Source organism: Eptesicus fuscus, chromosome 7 (assembly GCF_027574615.1).
Source record: "Eptesicus fuscus isolate TK198812 chromosome 7, DD_ASM_mEF_20220401, whole genome shotgun sequence".
Classification (NCBI taxonomy): domain Eukaryota; kingdom Metazoa; phylum Chordata; class Mammalia; order Chiroptera; family Vespertilionidae; genus Eptesicus; species Eptesicus fuscus.
In genome coordinates, this window is record NC_072479.1 from 60,817,129 (window position 1) to 60,840,927 (window position 23,799).

The 23,799-nt window shown below is 39.9% G+C and overlaps 2 protein-coding genes across 4 annotated transcripts in view; one reads left to right on the forward strand and one right to left on the reverse strand.

The window, feature by feature from the left end:
- PFKM (phosphofructokinase, muscle) overlaps positions 1–10,722 on the reverse strand; it is a 44,023-nt gene extending 33,301 nt beyond the window's left edge. For 2 of the 3 annotated variants that reach the window (XM_054719126.1, XM_008140607.3), the window contains exons 1-3: positions 10,466–10,553; positions 9,513–9,603; positions 8,784–8,903 (exon numbers count right to left, since the gene is read on the reverse strand). In XM_054719126.1, coding sequence (XP_054575101.1) covers positions 8,784–8,903; positions 9,513–9,594 — 202 coding nt within the window. In that variant the 5' untranslated portion in view covers positions 9,595–9,603; positions 10,466–10,553. Of the gene's footprint in view, positions 1–8,783; positions 8,904–9,512; positions 9,604–10,465; positions 10,554–10,681 lie in introns of those variants that run through there. The other variant, XM_054719125.1, reaches the window with a different exon arrangement.
- Positions 10,723–10,963: 241 nt separating this feature from the next.
- SENP1 (SUMO specific peptidase 1) overlaps positions 10,964–23,799 on the forward strand; it is a 49,621-nt gene continuing 36,785 nt past the window's right edge. The window contains exons 1-5 of the mRNA XM_028144269.2: positions 10,964–11,591; positions 14,795–14,842; positions 16,816–16,946; positions 18,178–18,262; positions 22,895–23,054. Of these exons, the coding sequence (XP_028000070.2) occupies positions 11,540–11,591; positions 14,795–14,842; positions 16,816–16,946; positions 18,178–18,262; positions 22,895–23,054 (476 nt within the window). The 5' untranslated portion in view covers positions 10,964–11,539. The remainder of the gene's footprint in view (positions 11,592–14,794; positions 14,843–16,815; positions 16,947–18,177; positions 18,263–22,894; positions 23,055–23,799) is intronic.

A 23,799-nucleotide genomic window follows, 5' to 3' on the forward strand; every position in this document is an offset into this window, starting at 1 on the left:
CACCACAACATGAGGAACTGTATTAAAGGGTCGCGGCATTAGAAAGGTTGAGAACCACTGGTATATAGGAAAGCAATTGACTTTTACATATTAACCTATCATGCAAACTTGCTATAGAATTTCTACATAGATGATCATATCATCTGTGGAAAAAAACAGTTTAATGTCTTCCTTCTCAATCTGTACACTTTTTATTTCATTTTATTGCATTATTGAATTAGCAAGGACTTCCAATAAAATGTTGAAAAGGAGTGATGTACCTGATCTTTGCCCTATACCTGATCTTAGTGGAAAAGCTTCAAATTTTTCACCAGTAAGTATGATGTTGGCTGTAAATTTTCTGTAATCTTTAGCAAGTTGAGACAGTTCCCCTATATTTCTAGTTTACTGAGAATTTGTTATGATTTTGTGTTGAATTTATCAAATGCCTTTTCTGCATCTATTGATACGATCAAGTGATTTTTCTATTTTGCTTTGTTTACATGATGGATTATATCAATTGATTTTTGAATGTTGAGCCAGCCTTGCATACCTGAGATAAATCCCCTTGGTCATCACGGATAATTCTTTTTATACTTTTGGATTTGATTGCTAATATTTTGAGGATTTTTGTGTTTATGTTCATAACAGATGTTGATATGTAGTTTTCTTTTCTTGTGATGTCTTTGGTTTTAGTATAATAGTAATGCTGGCCTCATAGACTGTCTTCCACCACTAGACTGAAAGCTCCCCGAGGACAGACCTTGGGCATAGTTATAAAACCATTGCCTGCACTGGAGAGTCATCTTTAGCTCTAACTGGGAAGGGATGACTCCTGGAGACAACAGCCTCCACCAGCCACTAATATCAAAATTACTGACAAAGAGCTCTGGATTAAGACAATGGTTCTCAGTCCAGTCCAGTAGATTAAGTATCACCTGAATACTTGTCAGAAAAGCAAATCTTGGGCCTATCTGGGATCTACTGAATCAGAAACTCTGGGGGTGGGGTGCAGCCGTGTGGGTAACAAGCCCTGCAGGTGATTCTGATACACAGTAATATTTGAGAACCACTGTTCCAGGTTATGGAGGTCCAAGAACACCTTCACTTGAAGGATAATCTACATGTCTCAAAGGCCTGGATGGCTCCTAAGGAGTCATTTCCACCAATTAGTACCAACTTCTTGAGAAAGCTAGCTCAGGGAAGAGATCACAGGTAATAAGACAATCCCTACTGCAGGTCAAAGGCACTACTTCAAGTTTTGATTAGGGCAGAGGTAAACAAACTCTTTAGCTGAGGTATGCAGCCTTCAGCTTGGAACATAATCTTTTTCTTTCCTTAAAGAAGTAAACTTTTGGGGATATCAGAGCAGAGACGATAAATAATCATTTTGTAAGACAATCCTGGGAGTCTTCTACTTCAGATCCGCTAAAATCTCATCAAGACTAATGTGGAAGGCTTAGCTGTTTAGTAAGCATATGGGCCAAGGAATATACCTCTATGCTCTTAAATACATTTTCCTGGGTTAATTGAGAGGTAGTGTAATAGGGGATTGCCCAGAGTACCATGGTCCAAGAGGAAATATAAGATCATCTCTATTAATTGATGAAAGATAAGTGTTCCACAGGTCTACTGGTATCCTTGCAGATTTGACTAGAAGAAAACATTATCCACTCAATTATCTTCCAAATTCAATTGACATCTATACTAATAAAAAGGTAATATGCAAATTGGTCATGACGCCCTCACAGTAACAACCGAATAGCAGGCTGCGTGGGGTGACAAGGCTGGCAGGGGGGTTAGTGAGGGATGACCAAACGACTGACCAGCAGGCTGCATGGGGCGACCAGGCTGGCAGGGGGGTTAGTGAGGGACAACCAAAGGACTGACCAGCAGGCTGCGTGGGGCGACCAGGCTGGCAGAGGAGGGCAGTGAGGGGTGACCAGGCCAGCAGGGGGGGGCAGTTGGGGGTGACCAGGCCAGCGAGGGGGGAGTGTTGGGGGCGACCAGGCCAGCAGGGGGAGCAGTGAGGGGTGACCAGGCCAGCAGGGGGGGGGGCAGTTAGGGGCAAACAGGCTGGCTGGGGGGGGGGCAGTTGGGGGCAACCAGGCTGGCCGGGGGGGCGGGCAGTTGGGGGCAACCAGGCTGGTGGGGGGGCAGTTGGGGGCGACCAGGCTGGTGGGGGGGGGGCAGTTGTGGGCAACCAGGCTGGTGGGGGTGGGGCAGTTGGGGGTGACCAGGCTGACAGGGGGGGCAGTTGTGGGCAACCAGGCTGGCAGGGGGGGCACTAAGGGATGACCAGGCCGGCGGGTAGGGGGGCAGTTGGGAGTGATCAGGCCAGCAGGGTGGGCAGTTAGGGGAGATCAGGTAGGCATGCAGGTGAGCAGTTAGGAGCCAGCAGTCCTGGATTATGAGAGAAATGTCCGACTGCCGGTTTCGGCCCGATCCCAGGTATCAGGCCAAAGCCAGCAGTTGGACATCCCGAAGGGTCCCGGATTGGAGAGGGTCCAGGCTGGGCTGAGGGGACCCACCCCCCATGCACAAATTTTGTGCACTGGGCCTCTAGTTACTAATATGAGTCCTGGGAGTTTTAGCTCTAGGAAAACCCAAGTTCTCTGGAGCTGGTTCTGGAAGATTGGGGTCAGAAGCTCAAGGTTGAGATTAAGGTCATCTTGGTAGAGAAAGAACTCCATTGATTTTCCTTCAACAAAAATGCAGGTTCTTGGATCACTATAACATTGCATCTATGTATGGGGAATCTTATGTACCTGCTTAGGAAGAACTTGGGCTACAGGGAGCAATCATCTCTACTTATCAGTTGCACTCACAATATTAGGGTAACTTTGCATCCCAATCTGCATAAACCACCTATGTATGAGTACACTGTCAAAGGATCAGAAGATGGTGGGGGCATGGGCAATGCTGATGACAGGTAGCCTGTATGAAATAAAGGATATGATAGTAAGGTCTTGTGCTTCCGGGGAGAAGCTGTGGCACAGATGGCAGATGGGTGTAACATTACTATCTTGGCATGATCCTCCATTTGCAGCCCAGAAAGTAGTCTTCTCAAGAGTCACAGGTTACCAACCAAGGCCTGTTGCTCATCAGTGAATAGGAGAGGTTCATGCATAGGAGAGGATTTTTAAAAAATTATTTATTTTTAATCCTCAGCCAAGGACATGCTTAGAGAGATGAGGGGAGAGAGAGGGAAGGGAAGAGAGAAAGATAAATATCCATTTGTTATTCCACTTATTTATGCATTCATTGGTTGCTCCTTGTATGAGCCCGGATGGGGGATCAAACTCACAATCTTGGCATATCGGGACAATGCTCTAACCAACTGAGCTACCCAGCCAGAGCAGGAGAGACTTTTGATAGCAGTTGGATCTGCTGGTCCAGAGCCTGGCCCACAAAACTGCCCCTGAACCTTTGTCCTGGAGGTAGTTGTCCCCCATGAGTGGCTATCTGAGAATGCTAACCACCTTTCTTTGCAAAGGTTATGGGCCTAGGTGACTCACTCCTTTGCTGTGCTCCAATGCAAGATCAAATGCCTTCCTTATGTTGGAAGTTGATCCTCTATTGGCCAGAAACTGCCTATGCCAAGCATGTCAAACTCAAAGGCTAACACAGGCCAAATAAACAAGGTTGAAGTTTATGTGGGCCGCAAAAAAAGAAAAGCTTCAATTTTCATAGAAAAGTAGGTTTATTTCGATAGAGACATGCTGAATACTAAGGGCTGAAATAAATGAGTAATTGTTAACATAAAATCATGGAACATTTTAATAAAAATTAGTATTTTTTCTTGAACATTAACTTACCAGACACTGAATAACTGCATAAATTAATAAGTGTAACGCAAATAAACATATTTTTCTTGTTCTCCGAAAGTGAAATAGTTCCTGTTGTGCACACCAAACAAGTCAGTCCAAGACTAATGATGTGGCAATCGGATGCTAAAATATTCTTTGCTAATATTAGTAGAGAGAAATGGTGTGCCTGCGCATAAGGCAAGTAAGGGAAATAAATGAAACATGATTATAGTAATCAGGCATTAGCGAACGTTGTAGTTCGTTATTAATAATTATGTATAACAGGATATTGTAAAAATTAAGTTAAGAAATTTTTATTAAAATGTTTCTTACATACTGTTATATTGGCTAGGCCACAAAAATATTTGTTGTGGGCCGCATGTGGCCCGCGGGCCGAGAGTTTGACATGCTTTGTCTATACTGATTGGCAGGGAGTTGGAGAAAATAGCAGCTGTAGCTGCTTCCCTGCCAGGTGTATGACTAGAAACAAAATGTTTTCCACTTTGCCAGCTTCTCCATACATAGCTTCACTTAGGCAGTGGTTCTCAACCTTTCTAATGCTGCGACCCTTTAATACAGTTCCTCATGTTGTGGTGACCCCCAACCATAAAATTATTTTCATTGCTACTTCATAACTGTAATTTTGCTACTGTTATGAATTGTAATGTAAATATCTGTGTTTTCCGATGGTCTTAGGCTCTACAGCAGCAGATCTCAACCTGTGGGTCGCTAGCAGAGTCTCCTAAGACCATCAGAAAACCCAGATATTTACATTACAATTCATAACAGTAGCAAAATTACAGTTATGAAGTAGCAACGAAAATAATTTTATGATTGGGGGTCACCACAACATGAGGAACTGTATTAAAGGGTCGCGGCATTAGAAAGGTTGAGAACCACTGACTTAGAGCAAGGAACAGACATCCTGCAGGGAGTCCCTATGTGGTTCTTTTTTTTTTTTTTTTTTTCAGGCTGGCAACAGCAGCAGAGGGACATTGGGCCAGGATTTTGGGGTGTTTTGGCGTCAGTAGCTCTGGGCTCACCTCTGCCAATAGAATTGCATTGCCTAGATTCAAGAAATGGAGCAAGGCAATGGCATTCCCACCACAGCAGGTAACTACTTTTGCCCCTTCCAATCCATCCTCAACCCAGGAGCCAAAATGGCCTTTCAAAAACACAAATATGACCCTCTTTGAAGATCCTGTCACTCTTTAGCGATTTCCCACAGCTCGGGAACTGTAAGACCTAGAAGGTATATTATGATTTGGCTCTAATACAATTTTTTTTCTTAATATATTCTTACTGATTTCAGAGAGAGAAAGGGAGAAATGGATAGAAACATTAATGATGAGAGAGAATAATCCATCAGCTGTCTCCTGCTGAGGACTGAGCCCAAAACTTGGACATGTGCCCTGACAGGGAATCAAACCATGACCTCCTGGTTGACACCCAACCACTGAGCCACAGTGGCCGGGCACTAATACAATTTTTTAAAAATATATATATTTTTTTTTATTGATTTCAGAGAGGGAGAGAGAGAGATAGAAACATCTATGATGAGAGAGAACCACAGATTGGCTGCCTCCTGCATGCTCCCCACTGGGGATCAAGCCCGCAACCTGGGCACATGCCCTTGACTGGAATAGGACCTGGGACCTTTCAGTTCGCAGGCCGACGCTCTATCCACTGAGTCAAACCGGCCAGGGCTAATACAATTTTTATAGTTCACTCTCCAGCTACTCTTCCTCTCACTCATGTCATATGGTCCTTCTCTACTCCTCCAATGAGCCAAACTCCTTTTCATTTCAGAGCTCACTGTCCCTTTTTTCAGAAGACTCTTCTTCCTTCTTTGCCTGGCTAATGCATACTCATCTCTCAGGTCTTCCTGAGAAAGGGTTTTTCTTACTTCTCAGTCCAGATTAGGTACCCTTTTATACTTTGATTACACGGAAGGTATTATTTTCCTTCATTGGCCTAGCACCATTCTTTTTAAAAAAATATATATTTTTATTGATTTCAGAGAGGAAAGGGGAGGGAAAGAGAGATAGAAACATCAATGATGATAGATAATCACTGACTGGCTGCCTCCTGCATGCCCCACACTGGGGATCGAGCCCGCAGCCCAGGCATGTGCCCTTGACTGGAATCGAACCCGGGACCCTTCAGTCCGCAGGCCAACGCTTTATCCATTGAGTCGAACGAGCCAGGGCAACCTAGCACCATTCTAATTATCTAACCACCGGATTCGTGCACTGGTGGGGTCCCTCAGCCTGGCCTGTGCCCTCTCGCAATCTGGGACCCCTGCGGGGGGAGGGGGGGAGGGGGATGTAGTAGTGCGCAAAGCAGCAGGCAGCTGGGGAGGAGCCTGAGCCCTGCTCCCCATCATCCCAGCCCCGCTGTGGCTGCCCGAGCTGCCGCAGTTGCAGCGGGAAAGGCTTGCACCACCACAGCTGTGCTCACCAGCCATCAGCCTGGTGTCTGGCACCTATCAGTCAGATTAGCGGCACTCCTGCTGTGGGAGCTCACTGACCACCAGGGGGCAGCTCCTGTGTTGAGTGTCTGCCCCCTGGTGGTCAGTGCGCATCATAGCGACCGATCCAATGGTCAACCAGTTGAAGGGTTGCTTAGGGTTTTAGATGTATGTGTTGATTACTACCTTACTCCCACAAGACTGTAAATTTCATGAGGGTGGGCAATGTATCTATTTTGTTGATAATGCCTGACACAGTGTGTGCAAATTTTCTTGGAAGAAATGAAAAGAAGGAGGGAGATAAGAAGGAAAGAGGAACTATAATAGGGAAGCAGGCAGAGAGAAGACAAAAATGGAGGAAGGGAGATCCCAATGGGGCTAATAGGGAAGGTGTATGTTTGATACTTCCTCTTTAGTGGGAAAGCTGGAGGAGTTAGATATAGCTCTTATCTGAGGCCTTAATGCTTAAAGGCAGAAGTTGAACATCGGAATTTTTTCCATGGGATACTGCTGAGTTCAAAACACAGAAGTAGGTCCAAATGGGTCATCAGAGCAAAGGGAGTCTGAGGAGAGTATTAGGTACAGAGAAAAATGAGAATGGGAAAAGCAGGAAAGTTGAGGGAAAATAAGAAAAATCTAGCCCTTGCCGGTGGCTCAGTTGCTTAGAGTGAGGTCCCAACACGCCAAGGTTGAGGGTTTAATTTCCTGTCAACCAATACAAAAATCAACCAATAAATGCATAAATAAGTGGAACAATGAATCAATGTCTCTCTCTGTCGCTGTCTCTCTTTTTCTCTAAAATCAATAAATAAAAATAAATAATCTATACAAATTCAAAAGAAATTGTAGGACAAGACCACCAGCTGGGTGTATTTCCTATACCTAGTGGCTTTTCATTCATGGGCAAGCAAATCTGATTAAAGGGACATAAACCACACACACACTTGATATATATGAACAAAAAAGGAGCCACATACTAAACCTGATAAGCAAAGAGGAGGCCAGCATCATAGGCCCTACAAACTCAGAGACTAACAGTAACCATATCAGATGGTCTGAACATAAGAATTCCTAACTAAAAGGGGCTCCTGGCAGGTCCTAGGCCTGTAGCTTCCTTGACAAAGATCAGTCTTTATTTGAGTAAGCCTGTCTATGGCCTTTTTGAATCTAAGATAACATACCTCTGGGTTGTTTCTGGTGTTTTTTTGTGTTGTTTTTTTTTCTCTTTGGAATGTCAGAGTAATCTCCTTTTCCAGACCCTCAGGGCATCAGAATAGAGGCCACAGAATCCCTCATTGTTATGTTGTTCCTGAATACCATCTCTCGGTGCTGTAAATGTGAATTGTTAACTATCCTATACCCACCAATGTAAAAGATGTTTCTCTCCATTTTACTCTTTATCCAATCTTAGAGATTTCCACACTTTGCTTTCTCCAGTAAATTTCATGTGAACCCCCTTATGGCTTCTACTTTGAGTCTAATGTATAAAATAAACTGTAAAATTGCCATTCTCCAGAACATTTTCTCAATTTGTTGAGATTTTGCTTCCTGGCAACTATGACGTATCTTTTGAAATTCAACTTTTGAACCTAAGTAATTTAACATTGTCTTCTATTATTTCCCTCCTTAACCCGAAGCTCCTGGAGGAGAGAGAGTCTCCAGTTCATTTTCTCATCACCTGCTGAGTCTAGTACAATGACTTCAAATAGTAAATGCTCAAAAAGATTATTGAATAAATAGTACTATATATTTCACAGGTGCTGGGAGTAATTACTCCAATGAATTTTACTTCTTGAGGAAAACCTTTGTAGATCTGAATTCCTCCTGAAAATATAGAGCTGGAGTAAATAAACTCTTAAGGCATTTCCAAAATACAAACTATTGGGATAATGGTAAGGTTATGTCATATATATATATATATTTAACCTCTTTATCATTTTTAGTATATTACTGGGCACATAGTGGGAACTCAATAAGTGTTTGCAGTGAACTGACTCCAATATAGACATATTTAAGTTGAGAAGAAACAAAGGTGTGTTTCTGAAGTTTCATATAAATTGTTTATGAGATGAACACTATGTAAACCATACAAGAGAAATTTGTTATTAAATGGTTCCTAAGGTGAATGTTTTTGACAATATTTGGAATTACTTTGCAATATAATAACTCCTTAATATAATCTATTTTTAAATTTCACATTTTTATGGGTCAAGGTTGCTGATAATAGGATAAACCAGATTGGTAGCTTACAATTATAAGGGCACCAATTGACTTAACTATTGACTAAACCAAGCAATTATTCTGAGAGAATTGTCCCTCTTTCTAAAGTTCCCAAGATGATATCTATCTATTTCTCTCTCTCTCTCTCTCTCTCTCTCTCTCACTCTCTCTCTCTCAATCCCTTGTGTTTTAACTCATAATTCAAATTTGGTAGATGTATCCTAAAATATAATGCTATGCATAAACTTTTCACTTTCCAATACTCCTTTCCACATTCCTCCCCCTTGTTTAACCACACGCCTCACCATTTGCGAAAATAGGTATGCCTTCCATGGTGTCTGGATCATCCATAGTGTCTAGACTCTTCAAAACATCTGCCTCAGGTGGCTTTTGTATGAGCATGCTGGAAGTTGAAGCTTCCTCAGCTGAGAAACAACATCTTTAGGTCACCCTCAAGGTGAGATTCAGGAAAGGGAGTGCTCCTTATTCACTTTTACTTTCTCTATGCCTCTTGGCTATCCAAGGCCTTTTCCCCATAAATCCAGTGAAAAATTAGAAAAGTAATGACTCTTCTCAACAACTATCTTATCTCAAAAAGGTTCTACTCCTTTGATACAAATGGGGAAAAGCAGAAAACGTAACTAGATTCTTTGAGACTGGGGTCGAAGAGAAAGCCAATTTTCTTTGAGACTCTTTATTTTACAACTTTTGGAGTATCAATTACAATGGGAACAAGGCCTCCCACAGATGAGCCTAGAAAGATTAAAATAATTCACAAAGGACAAGAAATCAACTACTAGCTCGTGCACTATAAATCTCATTCTCTCTCAATTCCCAATTCCTCCTCATCTGCCTAGGGCTTATCTGCACATATCAGGCCAAAATCTCACCTGATACTTGTACCAGGAAAATAAAATGACTGAGTGACAAATATTTTATCATGGAATAAATAAGTCAGTTGACCCCTAAAGCCTGCATTTACATTAGTAAGTCTCACATCCTGTATGGAGCCTCCATTCAAGAGACAAAGGTACCTGTTCTCTGAGGAGTCCTGACTAATTGGCGAGATTGAATCACACACATGAAAAATTTCAGATGCAATTCCTCTTTATGCATGGCTGACTCCTAGAAATAGAGAGAGTTTAATCCGAACAAACAGATTTGTGAAGTGATTAACATGAACAAAAGTGACACAGACCAGGTATGTTCACTACTAACAGGACTTATGACCTGACAGTGATCAACCTACGAAGTGATACAAAGAATCTACTTTTGTACATGTGTCAGAGCAAGATCCCCTGAACTCGGCAAGCACTCCTTTCCCAGCTGCTAAGAGTAGGTAAGAGGCTGGGGGCCTCCAGAGGCTTCCATTCTTCAAGTCTGAGCTCAGACTATGGCTATCATTTGGGTTTAGAGTTCCTACTCAGGAGCATTTCTCCTAGGTTTCTAGACAGGCCCCCAAAGCTGAATGAACAAACATATTTCTCTCCATTATTTTCTCTTAAAAAGTATGGCACATTTAAATAAACCTACAATATTTTATCTGAAGAAAAAAAAAAAAAAGGATGGCACAGATTACAGGTTAATCAATTCAGTCACAGGAACACCACCAGGGCCATTTAGTTCTTCAGAGGACAGACCCTTTGGTCCTTCCCTCTATTTAGAAAAGTAGATCTCTGGTAGATCCCAATAGCTTTCCTCACACCTACACCCCTGTTTCAAACTCCACAAGAGTTCTGGACGTTTCCACATGTTTAGAATATAACCTATACCAATCCTAAACTCTCCCCCCCCCCACCCCCCCTTTTTTTTTCCTTTCCCCTAATGGCCAATCAAGCATCATATGGTGCAGAGTACAGGACTGCAAGTTAAGAGACTTATTTCCTAATCCCAGATCTGCTACACACTTTATAACTTTGGGAAAATATTTCACTTTTCTGAAACTGTTAGATTAAACTATCTCCAAAAGTCATCTACAATCACTAACGTTCTGTGATTCTCAAAACACAATATAGCCTGAGCTGGATTTAGCTCTCAGGTCTAGATCTGCCAAGGTGGCAACAGGTTCCAGCAGATGAAAGGCCACGGAGGAGGCTGCCATGGAAACCGGAGCTGTAAGCAATAATCGCCCACCGGAACCAGAAGACGGCGGGTGAGGGGGTCGGGGGAACAGAGAAAAGCGAAGGACGAAAGGCACACTAACAGTATTCCGGGAACAAGAAAAAGCCCCAACTGAAAGATCAGAGAAATTATGACTACAGCCTTAGATGCTTCCTAGGTTTCGGAGCCTCGCCACACTGCGCAGGCGTTCCTCGGTACTTCGCTGTGCTCTTTGACCTCCCGCCCCAACCCCCTTCTTCCTCAGCCACCGAGCGGCTCTTCCGGTGTCGGGGAGGCGGTTCCGGTTCGCGGCCGTTCCCGGGTTTTGCGTTCCGCGCCCGGCCGGAAACCCCTTCGTATAGCAGCCGGTTCCGGTTCGGTGAGTGGCGGCGGGAAGCTGGGGGAGGGGGAGGATGGAGGGATCCTGGGCCGGGAAGTTGTGCTGCTCCGGGCCCCGCAACCTGGGCCGCGCTGGGCGGAAGCGAGGACGGCGGTGGGGACGGCGCTGTTTCCTCTGCCCCGCCCCCTGGGACCACCTCTCCTCCCCGGAGCTGTCCACCGGCGACCTGGCCGGCGGCCGTTAGGCTCCCAGAGCCGTTCCTTCAGGCCTTTTCCTCTTCGGCGGCGGGGAGGCGGTCTCCCTGCCATTACGGCAGCCCCCGTCTCAGCGCCCAGCTCTCCTTGTGGGGAAACAGGCCGGTTGGGATTTCGGAGCTTTTCCCGCCAGAGCAGGGTCATCTCACGGGGAGGCTGTTTTCGCCGGGAAGAGCAGCTTTTTTTTTTTTTTTTTTAACACCTGCTTCCTCTCCCGCCTTCCTTGAGACCTGAGTGGTATTTCTCGGCTACTTCTGCGTCTCGCGTAAACATTTCTCCAACTCGTTTACTCTGTGGTATCTCCCCGAGATGTGAGATCGCTAGTGCCACCACCAGAAAGAAACGTCTGGACCCTGCCGCCCAGGCTATGAAAACCCCCTTACCTGCCTCGGTTCGCTTCCCTGGCTCATCGCCTTCTGGTAATTCGCTTGAGCCGTCTCTCTCTCGGTGTGCCCTAACGTGGTCTCTGGATATATGCCCAGCTCTCTTGAGCTTGGTGATTTCTGTTTATCGCTGCCTCTGCAGTGTTTGCACTATCTTGTTGCCAATAACTTGCTCCTTTATCACTTTCAAGTCAGCCTTGTTAAAGTCATTTCACTTCACGTTTGGTGCACTTATTATAATTTTGGGTGGTGGTGATTCTTATAAAATTGATGTAAAACCTTTTATAGCCTGCCAACCATTTGACTTAGGGTTCTTGCTGGGCATTTTGGATGGAATAGACCGGACCTTTATTCTTTATAAAGATAATTTGTGTTAAGGATGCCTATTGAAAGATAAATTACACTAAATTGGGAATTACATTTATAGTGAAACTTTAAGCATCTCTTTAAGCATGATTCCTTAACTTTCTTCCAATTTAGAGATTCCCTACCTTGCCCACCCCCCCCCTCCAGTTCCATTTTCTGTGTGTATTTAAAGAATTAATCTTTTTTTTGTTTTTTGTTTTTGTTAATCTTCACCTGAGGATATTTTTCCGTTGATCTTTTAGAGAGAGTGGAAGACATCCATGTGAGAGAAACCATAGATTGGTTGCCTCCTGCACACACCTGACCATGGCCCAGGCGGGGGAGGAGCCTGCAACCGAGGTACCTGCCCTTGATGGGCATCGAACCCGGGACCCTTCCATCGGCTGGCCGAAGCTCTAGCCACTGAGCAAACCGGCTAGGGCTCTAGTTCCATTTTTGGAAGCCTCATTCATTTTTAACCTGATTACAATTAATATATCCCAACCGGCTAGGGCTCTAGTTTCATTTTGGAAGCCTCATTCATTTTTATCTGATTACAATTAACAAGGTCTTCATATCACCCATCTGATGAGATAAATCTAGAGGGAGCAAATGGATTAAAAAACAGGTTCTGCTACTTCAGGCTAAGATGATGTAACTCTTAACTACTGCTTTGGAAGTCTTTCCTTTACCTGACTCCCACATCAACTAATCTTACTAGCTTTATTGTCTTGCTATAAATATACATTTATGGATCTTACTTCCCCCAGTAGACAGTGATCTTCTCAGCAGCAGGGACCAGTTTTTATTCTTCTTATCCTCAACATCTTGTATGTAATTGGTATACAGTAAATGTTTGTGTGTGCAAGAAGTTTCTTAGTGTATAAGGTGTTAGAGTGTTAAAGTGTTTTAGGTGTTAGAGTCTAATTGGGAGAGAATACATGTAAAAATATCAAAAACAAAAACATGATGATATAGTACAAACTGTATCATATACAAAGTTTTCCAGAGCACAAAGTAGGGTGAGTCACATGATCACTTCCACACCCTTTTCTTTTTCTTTTTAAAAAATATATTTTATTGATTTTTTTACAGAGCGGAAGGGAGGGATAGAGAATTAGAAACATCGATGAGAGAGAAACACTGATCAGCTGCCTCCTGCACACCCCCCACTGGGGATATGCCTGCAACCAAGGTACATGCTCTTGACCGGAATCGAACCTGGGACCCTTCAGTCTGCAGGCCGACGCTCTATCCACTGAGCCAAACCGGTTATGCTCCACACCCTTTTCATATCATAAATGGTTCTAACCACATCTTGGCCCTGGCTAAAGCTAATTGTACAGTAGTTCTTTATGTACTTTCTAGTAACTTCATAGCTCTAAACATTCTCTTATAATCACCTCTTTGCATGTATGTAAGCATATAAATGTTTTATCACACTTCTTAACATTCTGTTACTGTCAGGACTTTGCCATTTTTTTCTTTCAGATTTCCTGTTATCTTCTGTTCAGTTACTAAATTGACTTCACATTAATATCTGTAACTGTTTATGTTCTTTCAGTAAAATAAATGACCAATGTGAACTAGGAAATTAGTTATTAGAATACTTTTCTTAAAAGAAAAAAATGTTTATGCTTTAAGAATTTTGGTGGCACCAAAGGTTCCAGATCCAGCATTTCATGTTGAATCTTGGGTTAAATGTCCCTTCTCCCAATGCAACTGCAAAATGGCAAAATGAAAGTACCATAAGCACACTGAAGAAGCTGGATATATTTGCATGAAAATGTAAATTTAGGGCTTTAGTTATTAAAATCATAAAACAGAATAGATTCCCTAGAATTAGCTAGGGCTTGCTTTTATATTGCTAAAGTGGATGAGTCCTTGAACTGAGGATATGTTAAAGGATGAGAAGTTTTGTGATGTTTGTTGAAAATCACATTTGCTTGGAAGTCAGGATACCTGGGTTTTGGTTTTTCCTTTACTCCATCTGTGTGATTTTCGGCAAGTCACTTAAACTCTCTGGACATAATCTCTCAAATTCTTTGATTTCTTGTTTGCTGAAGCAGCCTTTCTTTGTGTGTGCACTTCGTTGTGATCATAGAGAATACCTGTTACCAATCTGTAGTTGATGAAGTATTCAATCTTTTTTAAGAATAATGGTGATAGGATTGTGAATAATATAAGTGTGACTATTATCATGCCTAGTCTTCTCTTGGAAATCTGCCAAGAAGTATGTGTGCCAAGGGTATGTTTATTAACCTAGTCCCAAGCAGTTAAGCTTTTAACTTCCTTTTCTGGGAAAATTAGATCCATCAGAGGAGAAAGTAATTTCATATAGGCCAAAGAGCTTTGAATTTTAGCAGTTTGAATAACTATGAGGAGAAAGTAGTTAGTACTACTGGGACATTCCTTGACTGTCCTCAGAATATTAGTAGCTTTATGTTTGGCTACTGAATAAGACCTGTATGGAAGACAAGTCTTAATAGGAACACCACAAGATCTATCACTTGTTTATGAAATAGTTTAGCATGAGATAATAGCAAGAGCATAGGGTTGGGAATTTCATTGTAGTCACTAGTCAACTTTATGACCAAATGCAAATGAATGTACAAAGGGTTGGCTCTCCTAACTTGCTTCTTGATGTAATATTCTGTGATTCTGTGGGTAGTCCATAATTGCTGTTTAGTATAGCACAGATTGTAGAAATGTTTAGAAATACCTCAGGCTAGTGATAGTTCTCATTTTCTTCCCATCAAGTCAACTCTCCTTATCATCTTATATTTTTCTCCACTAAAAACACAAATTTCACTTCTGAGTGGTTTCCTGTTTTATAATTAAATGAAGAAGATATTTCAGTGTATAACCTTTCTGTTTTCTGCCTTCTTTTACAGGACTTTGTATTTCTGCTGAAGTCAGTGATGTGAAAAGACCTGACATGGGTAAGACTGATTATGAAGTGGTCATTCAGTCCTTCTAGTTGTAGTTACTCTGATTAGTTAAGCTGAATTGGAAGAATGGGTTTTCTTAACATTTTTAATATTTGCATTTTTGTGCTTAATAATTTTAAGGGAGATCTTAATTATGTAATACAGTATACCAAACAATTTTCTTTTAGTTGAGACATTGTCTATAGCATTGTTTGGAAGTATTTTCTCATTCATTGTATTGAAAAAGCCAAATAATACACACCAGCAGACATTTACTATGTGCTAGGCCCTGTTCTAATTACTTAATATGTATTTATTTAATTTACAATCATCTTATAAGGGTATCTATAGTACCTATAAAATAGGCACTGTTATTATCGCCATTATATTGACGAGGAAACTTACACACAGAGGTTAAGAAACTTGCCTAGGGTCACACAACTATAACTGGCAGAGCCAGGATTTAAACTCAGGCAGCCTGGTTCCAGAGTCCTTGTCCTTTAGTATTTCCAAAAGGTTGCGGAAATATTATATTTCCTTCTATATGAGAAATAATTTGATTAAGGTACATTTTAAGTTTTATTTAGCTAGTGGCTCTGACAATTGTGACTGGAACATTTTCCACTATTCGCAGTACTTTATGTCTGTAAAGGGGGTCAATATAAGGTCAAGACTAGTAGCCAAATTAAGAATAGATTGGGAGCCCTGGCTGGGTAGCTCAGTTGGTTAGAGCATCATTTACTAGTAGAGCAGGGGTGTGGGACCTTTTTCTGCCATGGGCCATTTGGATATTTATAATATTCTCGGGCCATACAAAATTATCATCTTAAAAATTAGCCTGCTATATTTAGTCAAACATTTAATTAACTCACCCCTCATGCCTTGGCAGGACCAGACCAAGTGATTTCGGGGGCCTTATAGGGCCCAAGGGCTGGATGTTTCCCACCTCTGATTTAAAGCATCATTCCGATACAGTAAGGTTGTGGGTTTGATCCATGGTTAGGGCACATACAGGAATCAACCAGTAAATACATAAGTAAGTGGAACAATAAATTGGTGTTTCTCTCCCCCTCCCTTGTAGCTCTAAAATCAATAAAAATTTTAAAAAAGAGTATATTGAAAATATATACAGTTAGATCTTACAACATTATATTTGCTCCTTTTAAATTCACATTGGTCCTCTCTCTCGTTTCTGTTTTTCCCTTTTGCTTTGTGTACCTTCTCTCTGTCATTTGTTTCCCTTTTTTCTCATTGCTGATATGATAAGTCATTGAGTTCCTTTATTATTTGTTTCAATTCTACTATTTTATAAAAAAGTAACAAAGTTCTCAAAAAATGGTTGTAAAGTAAGGTTCTGCCATAATATTACAGTGATTGAGCTGATGTCTGTTAAGAGCCATATGAATAAATGTTGCTTTTGGCAGAACATTTTTAGGTTGATTAACTTTTAAAGCACTTTTTGAATTAAAACAGAAGAAATAAACTACTGTTAACTAGTGTTTGTTTTTTGAATTGTGAAATTTTTCTCCATTCTTTTTATAATTGAAATTTTTTCTACAGTTAAAACATTCAAAAATTTCTTTATTTTGAAATTTTGCATTTAACTCTTGACAGTTTTGAGATTTCTTACCAGTGGTTATTTATGACGGCGAGATCTTATTTAATTGCATGGCTGGTCTTTGGGAATTATTGTTATCATCCTTACCCGAGGACATGTTTTTATTGATTTTTAGAGAGAGAGAAAAGGAGGGAGAGAGAGAAAGAGAAACTTCAGTGTGTGAGATAAAAATCGATCAATTACCTCTCGTAATTACCCCAAATGGGAATTGAACCTGCAACCTTTTTGGTATATGGACTGATGTTCCAACCAGCTGAGCCACCCGGCCAGGGCTGGGAATTATTTTTATTAAGTGAAAAGACTGGTGTATAGTAAAGTAGTTATTAAAGCACAATGTGACTTGAACTAATCCGGACTCTTTCTCCAGATGATATTACTGATAGGATGAGGATGGATGCTGGAGAAGTAACTTTAGTGAACCACAACTCCATATTCAAAACCCATCTCCTGTCACAAACAGGTTTTCCAGAGGACCAGCTTTCACTGTCTGACCATCAGGTTAGAAATAATTTTCTTTTGTCTGTTAATGAATTATTTTGGCTTAAGTTTTCATCTTATGTAGTTTAATGGCAAACTCAAAAGTAAAAACATATACAGCATATAACCTTTTTAGAATCAGTGATTCTAATGTTTGAAATTCTGTTTGATATATTAAAGTTAAGACAAGAACCAGACTATGCATGAGTTCTTTGACAACAGTACCTTTGAGAAAACTCTTTGTTATTTCTCTGAATTTTACAATTATCAGTACCTAGATCTGTGTTGTTTTAAACTGTATCTTAAAATTGCTGAGCATTAAATGGGGTGTGTATATTTGTAAATATACAGCAGCTCTGAGATTTTTCCATGCTGTAAAGCTTATATTCTCAAAGGACCAGCAGCATCAGCATCACCTGGGAGCTTGTTGGAAATGCAGAATTTCAGGCTTCACCCCATACCTATTGAATAAGAATCTACATTTTTAAAAATCTCCAGCTGATTTATATGCACATTAAAGTTTGAGGAGCAATATTAATAAAGCAGTCTTTCTCAGTAGGAAAGCCATTACTAATCTGAATAAGGTGATTCTTTGCTGTGTGAATCTGATTTGAGCATAGCAGAATGTTTAGCATCCTTGGCACCTGTGTACTAAATACCTGTAACATCTGCCCCCAATAATTATTTTAATAACTGAATATGTATTCATGCATTTCCAGATTTATACTGGTGTGCAGCACCACCCCTGATTAAAAACTCTGTTAAGTTTTCAAAAAAATCAAAGTCAGATTGATTTTGTTTGCCTTTTTGATATATGATACACTGGTTTTCAGAACAGGAAATACTAAATGCATAGTTACCTTCTCATGAGCATTTTTTGAATTAAGTTGTATAACGGATATTTTACCTATTTTTTTCCCCCCTGAAGCCTCATTTTATCAGATTGTCTGTTCATTCTGACATTCTTACTTAGTAGTATGTTGTTTAATTTATAATACGTATAAATATAATTAGTTATACAGGGATGGGCAAAAGTAGGTTCATATGGAAAATAACACAATAATTAATAAATAATAATACAAAAATAAACTGTTTCATGTGCTCACAACTGTAAACCTAATTTTGCCCCACCCTGTATTGAATTCTGAAATAGGTCATAATCTTGTTTAATGATACATTTTTTTCTAGTATAAATTCTTACTACATTTTATTGTCAGAATGTGATTTCAGAAAAATCTTCTGTTTTGTTTAGATATTACCTTCCAGGCAAGAAAATTTGGATGGATCTTATACATGTTCTACAAGAAGTGCAGCTTATAGTCCAAATTATTATTCAGGTATGATACATTGCTTGGAGTCAAGACCTTCATACCTTTCAGATTTCTTCCTAGTGTATCATTTGTGTTTACCATCTGTAAAAGTGAAAGCATTGTCTGTCAAAAGCAAAATAGTATTTTCTCCACTAACACATCATTTTAGTAAGCTGTGTATCTCTGTATGTGTATGTTGTTGCTATGATACTTTACTGATCTAGTCTCGATTAAATATTTTTTAATGGAAAAGCTGTTTTGAAATCCATTCTCCTACTTGTTCATTATAACATTGTAATAAGCACTACAATTTTGTGTGTGTTTTTTTAGATATGTCTGTGTGATGTAAAGGTTATTTGTTTTATTGATTTAAAGCTCAAAGTTAGCCTGTTTCAATTCTACTTGAAACCATGAACTCTGAAAATTTATTTCTGCCCAAGTGTATCCCTCCATCAGGGCAGGAAATGTTAACTACATGTCTCTATCTAGCACCTGCCACAGCCATGCTTGCGTATTTAAGGGCTTGCCTATTCAACTTGTGATCCATGACAGAAGTCAGCATTCTCTAGGCTATTCTAGCCCCTGGTCTGCCTGACTTTGCATCTCCCCTTCCTAAGATTTGGACTTCCAAAGATCTTCTGGTTCTGTCTTGGGGAAATGAAGAATTTTTGTTCGTTAGCCTCCTCTGGCAGTATGACCCAGGAAGATGTGTTTTCCTATGTCTTTTCAATCTCCCCATGTTATCACAAATATGGGAATATTAGTAATACCACTGAACCTGCCTCAGTGAGATTTTTATAAGGATAAACAGATAATAAGTATGAAATGCAAGTAATAATTATTGTTGTTATTTGGCTTCCTCAGGATTCTTTGTCAGCAAGATGAGATCTCCTCCCCTAAAAAGACGTTAGTATGATGCTCTTTTAGATTTATATTATATTTAAATGTCATTTAGGTGGGTGGTAATTTATCCTGGGCACTGGATTTCCTCTACTGGGATGGGAAATGGTCTCCACATAGTATGTGCATAATTTGTATAGAAAATCAGTTGTCATGATTCTTCTTATTGTTTTTTTGTTAATCCTCACCTGAGGATATTTTTCCATTGATTTTTAGAGAGAGTTTAAGGGAGAGGGAGAGACAGAGAAACATCGATGTGAGAGAGAGAGACATCAACTGGCTGCCTCCCGTGCGAGCCCTGACTGGGGTCAGGGATGGAGTCTGCAACCAAGGTACCTGCCGTTGACCAGAATCGAACCTGCCTCCCTTCAGTCCATGGGCTGATGCTCTAAGCACTGAGCCAGACCAGCCAGGGCAGTCATCATTATTATTGAAAAATCCTTCCTGATGAGCAAAGAACCTGAAAGCTGGTTTGATAGCTCATTATTAATCCTAGGGGAAGGGTAGTTGAGTGGATAATGAAATCAGATCATTAATATTTTCGTTTGAACTCAGTTTGTGTTTCCTTGTAATTTCACATGCTGATTTATCATTGGACAGAATATTTGCTTTTAGTTAAAAATAATTGCTCAATAATAAACAGTTTTATAGAGAAAATTATATTCACAATCTCCTATAATTCAACTCGTCCTTAACTCATCTCAAATCATCATGTTCTTGACTATAGTGATATTTGGCCAAATTCCTGGCTTTTATCTCAGTTACATGATTTTTGAGAGTTACATTTTTCCTGTATTTGTCCTTATCTACAAGACCTCTAAGATCACTGTCTAACAATCAGAATTTTAAATCCTGAATGTCAAGGGTCTATATACCTTTTTCTTATAATAAAGTCTTTCATTTAAATTTACTTTCTATCGTGTACTTTTTAAAACTTTCTTTGCCATACCCATTCCAGTTCATTGCATGTCCTACAGAATTTTGTCTCTGCAATCTCCTTTGGATGTATTATTTTCTCATCATCTCCACATTGGTTTCTGTGGTCAGTCACTTTGAGCTTTACCTCTTAATTGGGCTAGACTAGGGTCCTAAGTTTACCTGCCTTAGTTTTCTCATTCTGACTGTATTGGTATTTGTCTCCTCTGTCACCTTGCTATCCTTTCCTTCACCAAAATGAAAATAAACACAGGAAAATCCCAAACTTTAGAATGTAGGGTCTGGAGCTTTCTGTTTATTGCTTTACTGGATCTGACTCTTGATATACGAGTAGCCTTCTCAGGGGCATGTGACAGAGAGGCATATCAACTTTAAAAAAATCTACTTCTTAATCCATTTAAGATTTGACTATTAAAAACATTGATATTAAAAAAAATTTTGGAAAACAGAAAAAACGCAGCACTTTCATTTTAATAACTTAGTGCTGGTCAGACTTCAGGACCTCTTGATTAAGAGTATAATGAATAGAAAATTACAACATTTTAAACCCTAAACAAAGAAGAGTAAGGTGAAATGATTTGGCTCATGCTTAGAATCTTTATCAATGTCTTCTCTTTAGAAAATATGTTAAATTAGGTTGCCAACCTGGCATTTAGTAGATGAAATGATTTAAAGCATCCTGCTATTTATATTTAAATAAATCCCAAGGAAAGCAGGAACTACTTAACTGTTCGGTTACTTTCATAGTAAGTGATTGGCTGATACACTTTTTCAAGATACCCATAAAAATGTTGCCTGTTCTTATAGAGAATTAATAAAGTAGGAAAATACTCATCATTTTATTAGAACACAACCAAAATTAAAATTTGGTTATATTTCCTTATAGTTTTATATACATGTGATAAGTAATCTTATTTGTGGCATAGGCAGTCTCATTTCTTAATGATGACAGAAAACCAGGCTAAATCATCACCAAAAAAATGGGGGTCTGCAATACCGTTGGTCCGTCTGTATCTTTGTTTGGTCACATCAGCAATAGAGGACTGTTCAGTGATTTCATTGAGTAAAGATGGAACCACCTTATTCTGGTTAAACAGACTGCTTCATTCTGTGCATTCCCCTGGCATTTTAAAGCTGAAGTCTCTGTCACATGCCCTTGAGAAGGCTACTCTAGTTTATCCCTTAATCTCAAATTTCACACCTGTTCAGGGTAATTTTCATTTTTTGGTAGACATCTCTAGTGAGATCATTCCCTAATCAAATTTTAGCAAAAAAGTATGGGAGACAGAAATGTCTATTGTTACTACATTGCATTTAATTTGAAGATAATTTTCTGGTCCTTTAATGAGACTCATTTTCATTAGCCTCATGTCTCTATCTTAAAAGTAATGGTAATAGATGCTAAGCATAGGTAATGCTTACAAAGGAGAAAAGTTATAATTCAATTTGAAAGTAAATTTAATTATTAGATTAGGTTTATCCACTGGTGAATCAACTGGTACTAATATCACTCACCCTGACTGCTGCTTTTTTGTATATCTTATTTACCCTAAATCCTGATAATCTTGATCAACTGGAAAAAACACACACAATACAATACAAAACTTATATTTTTGTCAGCTTTCATACAAAGGCTACATTAAATATTTTAAATAACATAAATGTGTAATGTTAAAAGTCTGATAGTAATATGCTTTGAAAGAGGATTTTCAATGTGATATTGACAGAGCAAAAATTTTAGGAAGCAGAGAATTACCATTCTCGTTTTTCCACTGATGCTCCGCAGAGTTCCATAGCCTAACATCTGAAGTTATTTTGAAGGCATGTAAATTGTCCAGTCTTGATGATTAGGAGAGGAAGGTATAGAAATTATTCTGTTCTTAGCCGAAACTTGGAAATACAGGGTGTCAAAAAAAATGTATACACACTTTAAGTTGAATTTTGAAAAAGAAATGTATTTTAGTAAAGACTGCCTTTATAATTCTTCAAAGTGTGTGTATACATTTTTTGGGACATTCATTTTAAAAGTAAATTCAATTATTAGATTAGGTTTATCCACTGGTGAATCACCCTGACTGCTGCTTTTTTATATCTTACTTACCCTGAATTCTGATAATCCTAATCAACTGAAAAAAATTTATTATCCTTGCTTGTAAGCCACAAGTCAGAAAATTCAAAAAACAAACAAACAAATAGTTCTCACTTAGCCTGATTGCAGCAGAAAGCATTGGAGTATTGATATGTCTGTTGATTATGACATTAAGTGACTGAGATACCATATCAGAACCAGATGAACATGATGGGTCATTCTTGCCATAAACTGACCAGAATAAGCAGCAATTAAGTTATCTCTGCTCTTAGAGAGAGCCTCTGAGTTGTGAACATGGTAATTAAAAACAGGAGATACCAGCTGCTTATTAAGCAATAACTGTTGTTCATTTGAATTACAATTCTCGGCCCTCCACCTGCTTTCTTACTGGTCTGGCCTACCTTCTTTCAGGCCCAGGCCTGGGAGTGCTTGCAAGATATAGTTGGGGTAAAATGTTGACTTTTGGTGGACACCACGGAGTCACATTGATGCAGATAAGGCACATGGCTGTGGCAGGATTCAGCTCCTTCAACAATTTTCAGGTTAGTATGGCTGAATCAATTATAGTTTGTAGAAGTTCCCTTACTGCAGACTTTACTGGCAGTTGAGACTGGGATCTTCCATGAGAGACATGGTAATATGCCACATTGCTTTAGAATTCAATGTTGGACGTGGTTGCAGTCAAATGGAGAACCACAGTAGGTATTTAATTTATTCAAACTTTTATTCTTTAGATAAACCTTCCTCAGACAGTTTTCTTGGCTCAGGAGACTTAAGAACCTTTGGCCAGAGTGCAAATGGCCAGTGGAGAAATTCTACTCCAGCATCAGGTGCAACTTCACAAAAATCAAGAAACAGCCGAAGTCTTTACCTCGAAACCCGAAAGACCTCAAGGTAGGTACTCTGGCTGCTTAGGTCATAAGCCCTTTCTGCAATATAAGAGAAAATGGCTATAAGGTAGTTGTTACATTGGTATTTTAAAAGAGTAACACCATTTTTGAACTTTAAACCATAGAGATATGGACAAGTCCATTTTAACTTTCAACATTTAATTTACTTGGTGCTGAATTTTGGTGACAGCCAAATCTTATTAAAGGAGAGAGCTTTTTAAAGATATATTTTTATTGATTTAGAGAGAGGAAGGGGGAGAGATAGAAACATTGATGAGGACATCAACATCAGTCAGCTGCCTCCTGCACACCCCCTAGTGGGGATTGAGCCTGCAACCAGGCATGTGCTCTGACTGGGAATCATCAGGTGACCTCTTGGTGCGTGGGTCGATACTCAACCACTCTGCCACACCGGCCAGGCTAGAGGAGAGTTTTGCGGGAAATCTTGGTAGATATGAGTATATTAGGACCCTTGAGGATCTATATAGCTATTATGAACCTCAGAGTGAAAACTAGTATCTACAACTTCAGTAGCAAAGAAACTAGCACATGTGAGCTCTCACATAACAGAGACTACTTAAACCCAGGCAGCTCTGTACCTCATGGCCTTAGTCCTCTAGACATAAGCTATTTCTGTTAGAAAATAGAGTCACAAAGTACTTGCTCCTATTTACTATTTAGCCCAACTTCGTAAGCCCTACCTATTCTCTCACCAAATTTATATTGATAATTAAAGGCAGATGAAGTTT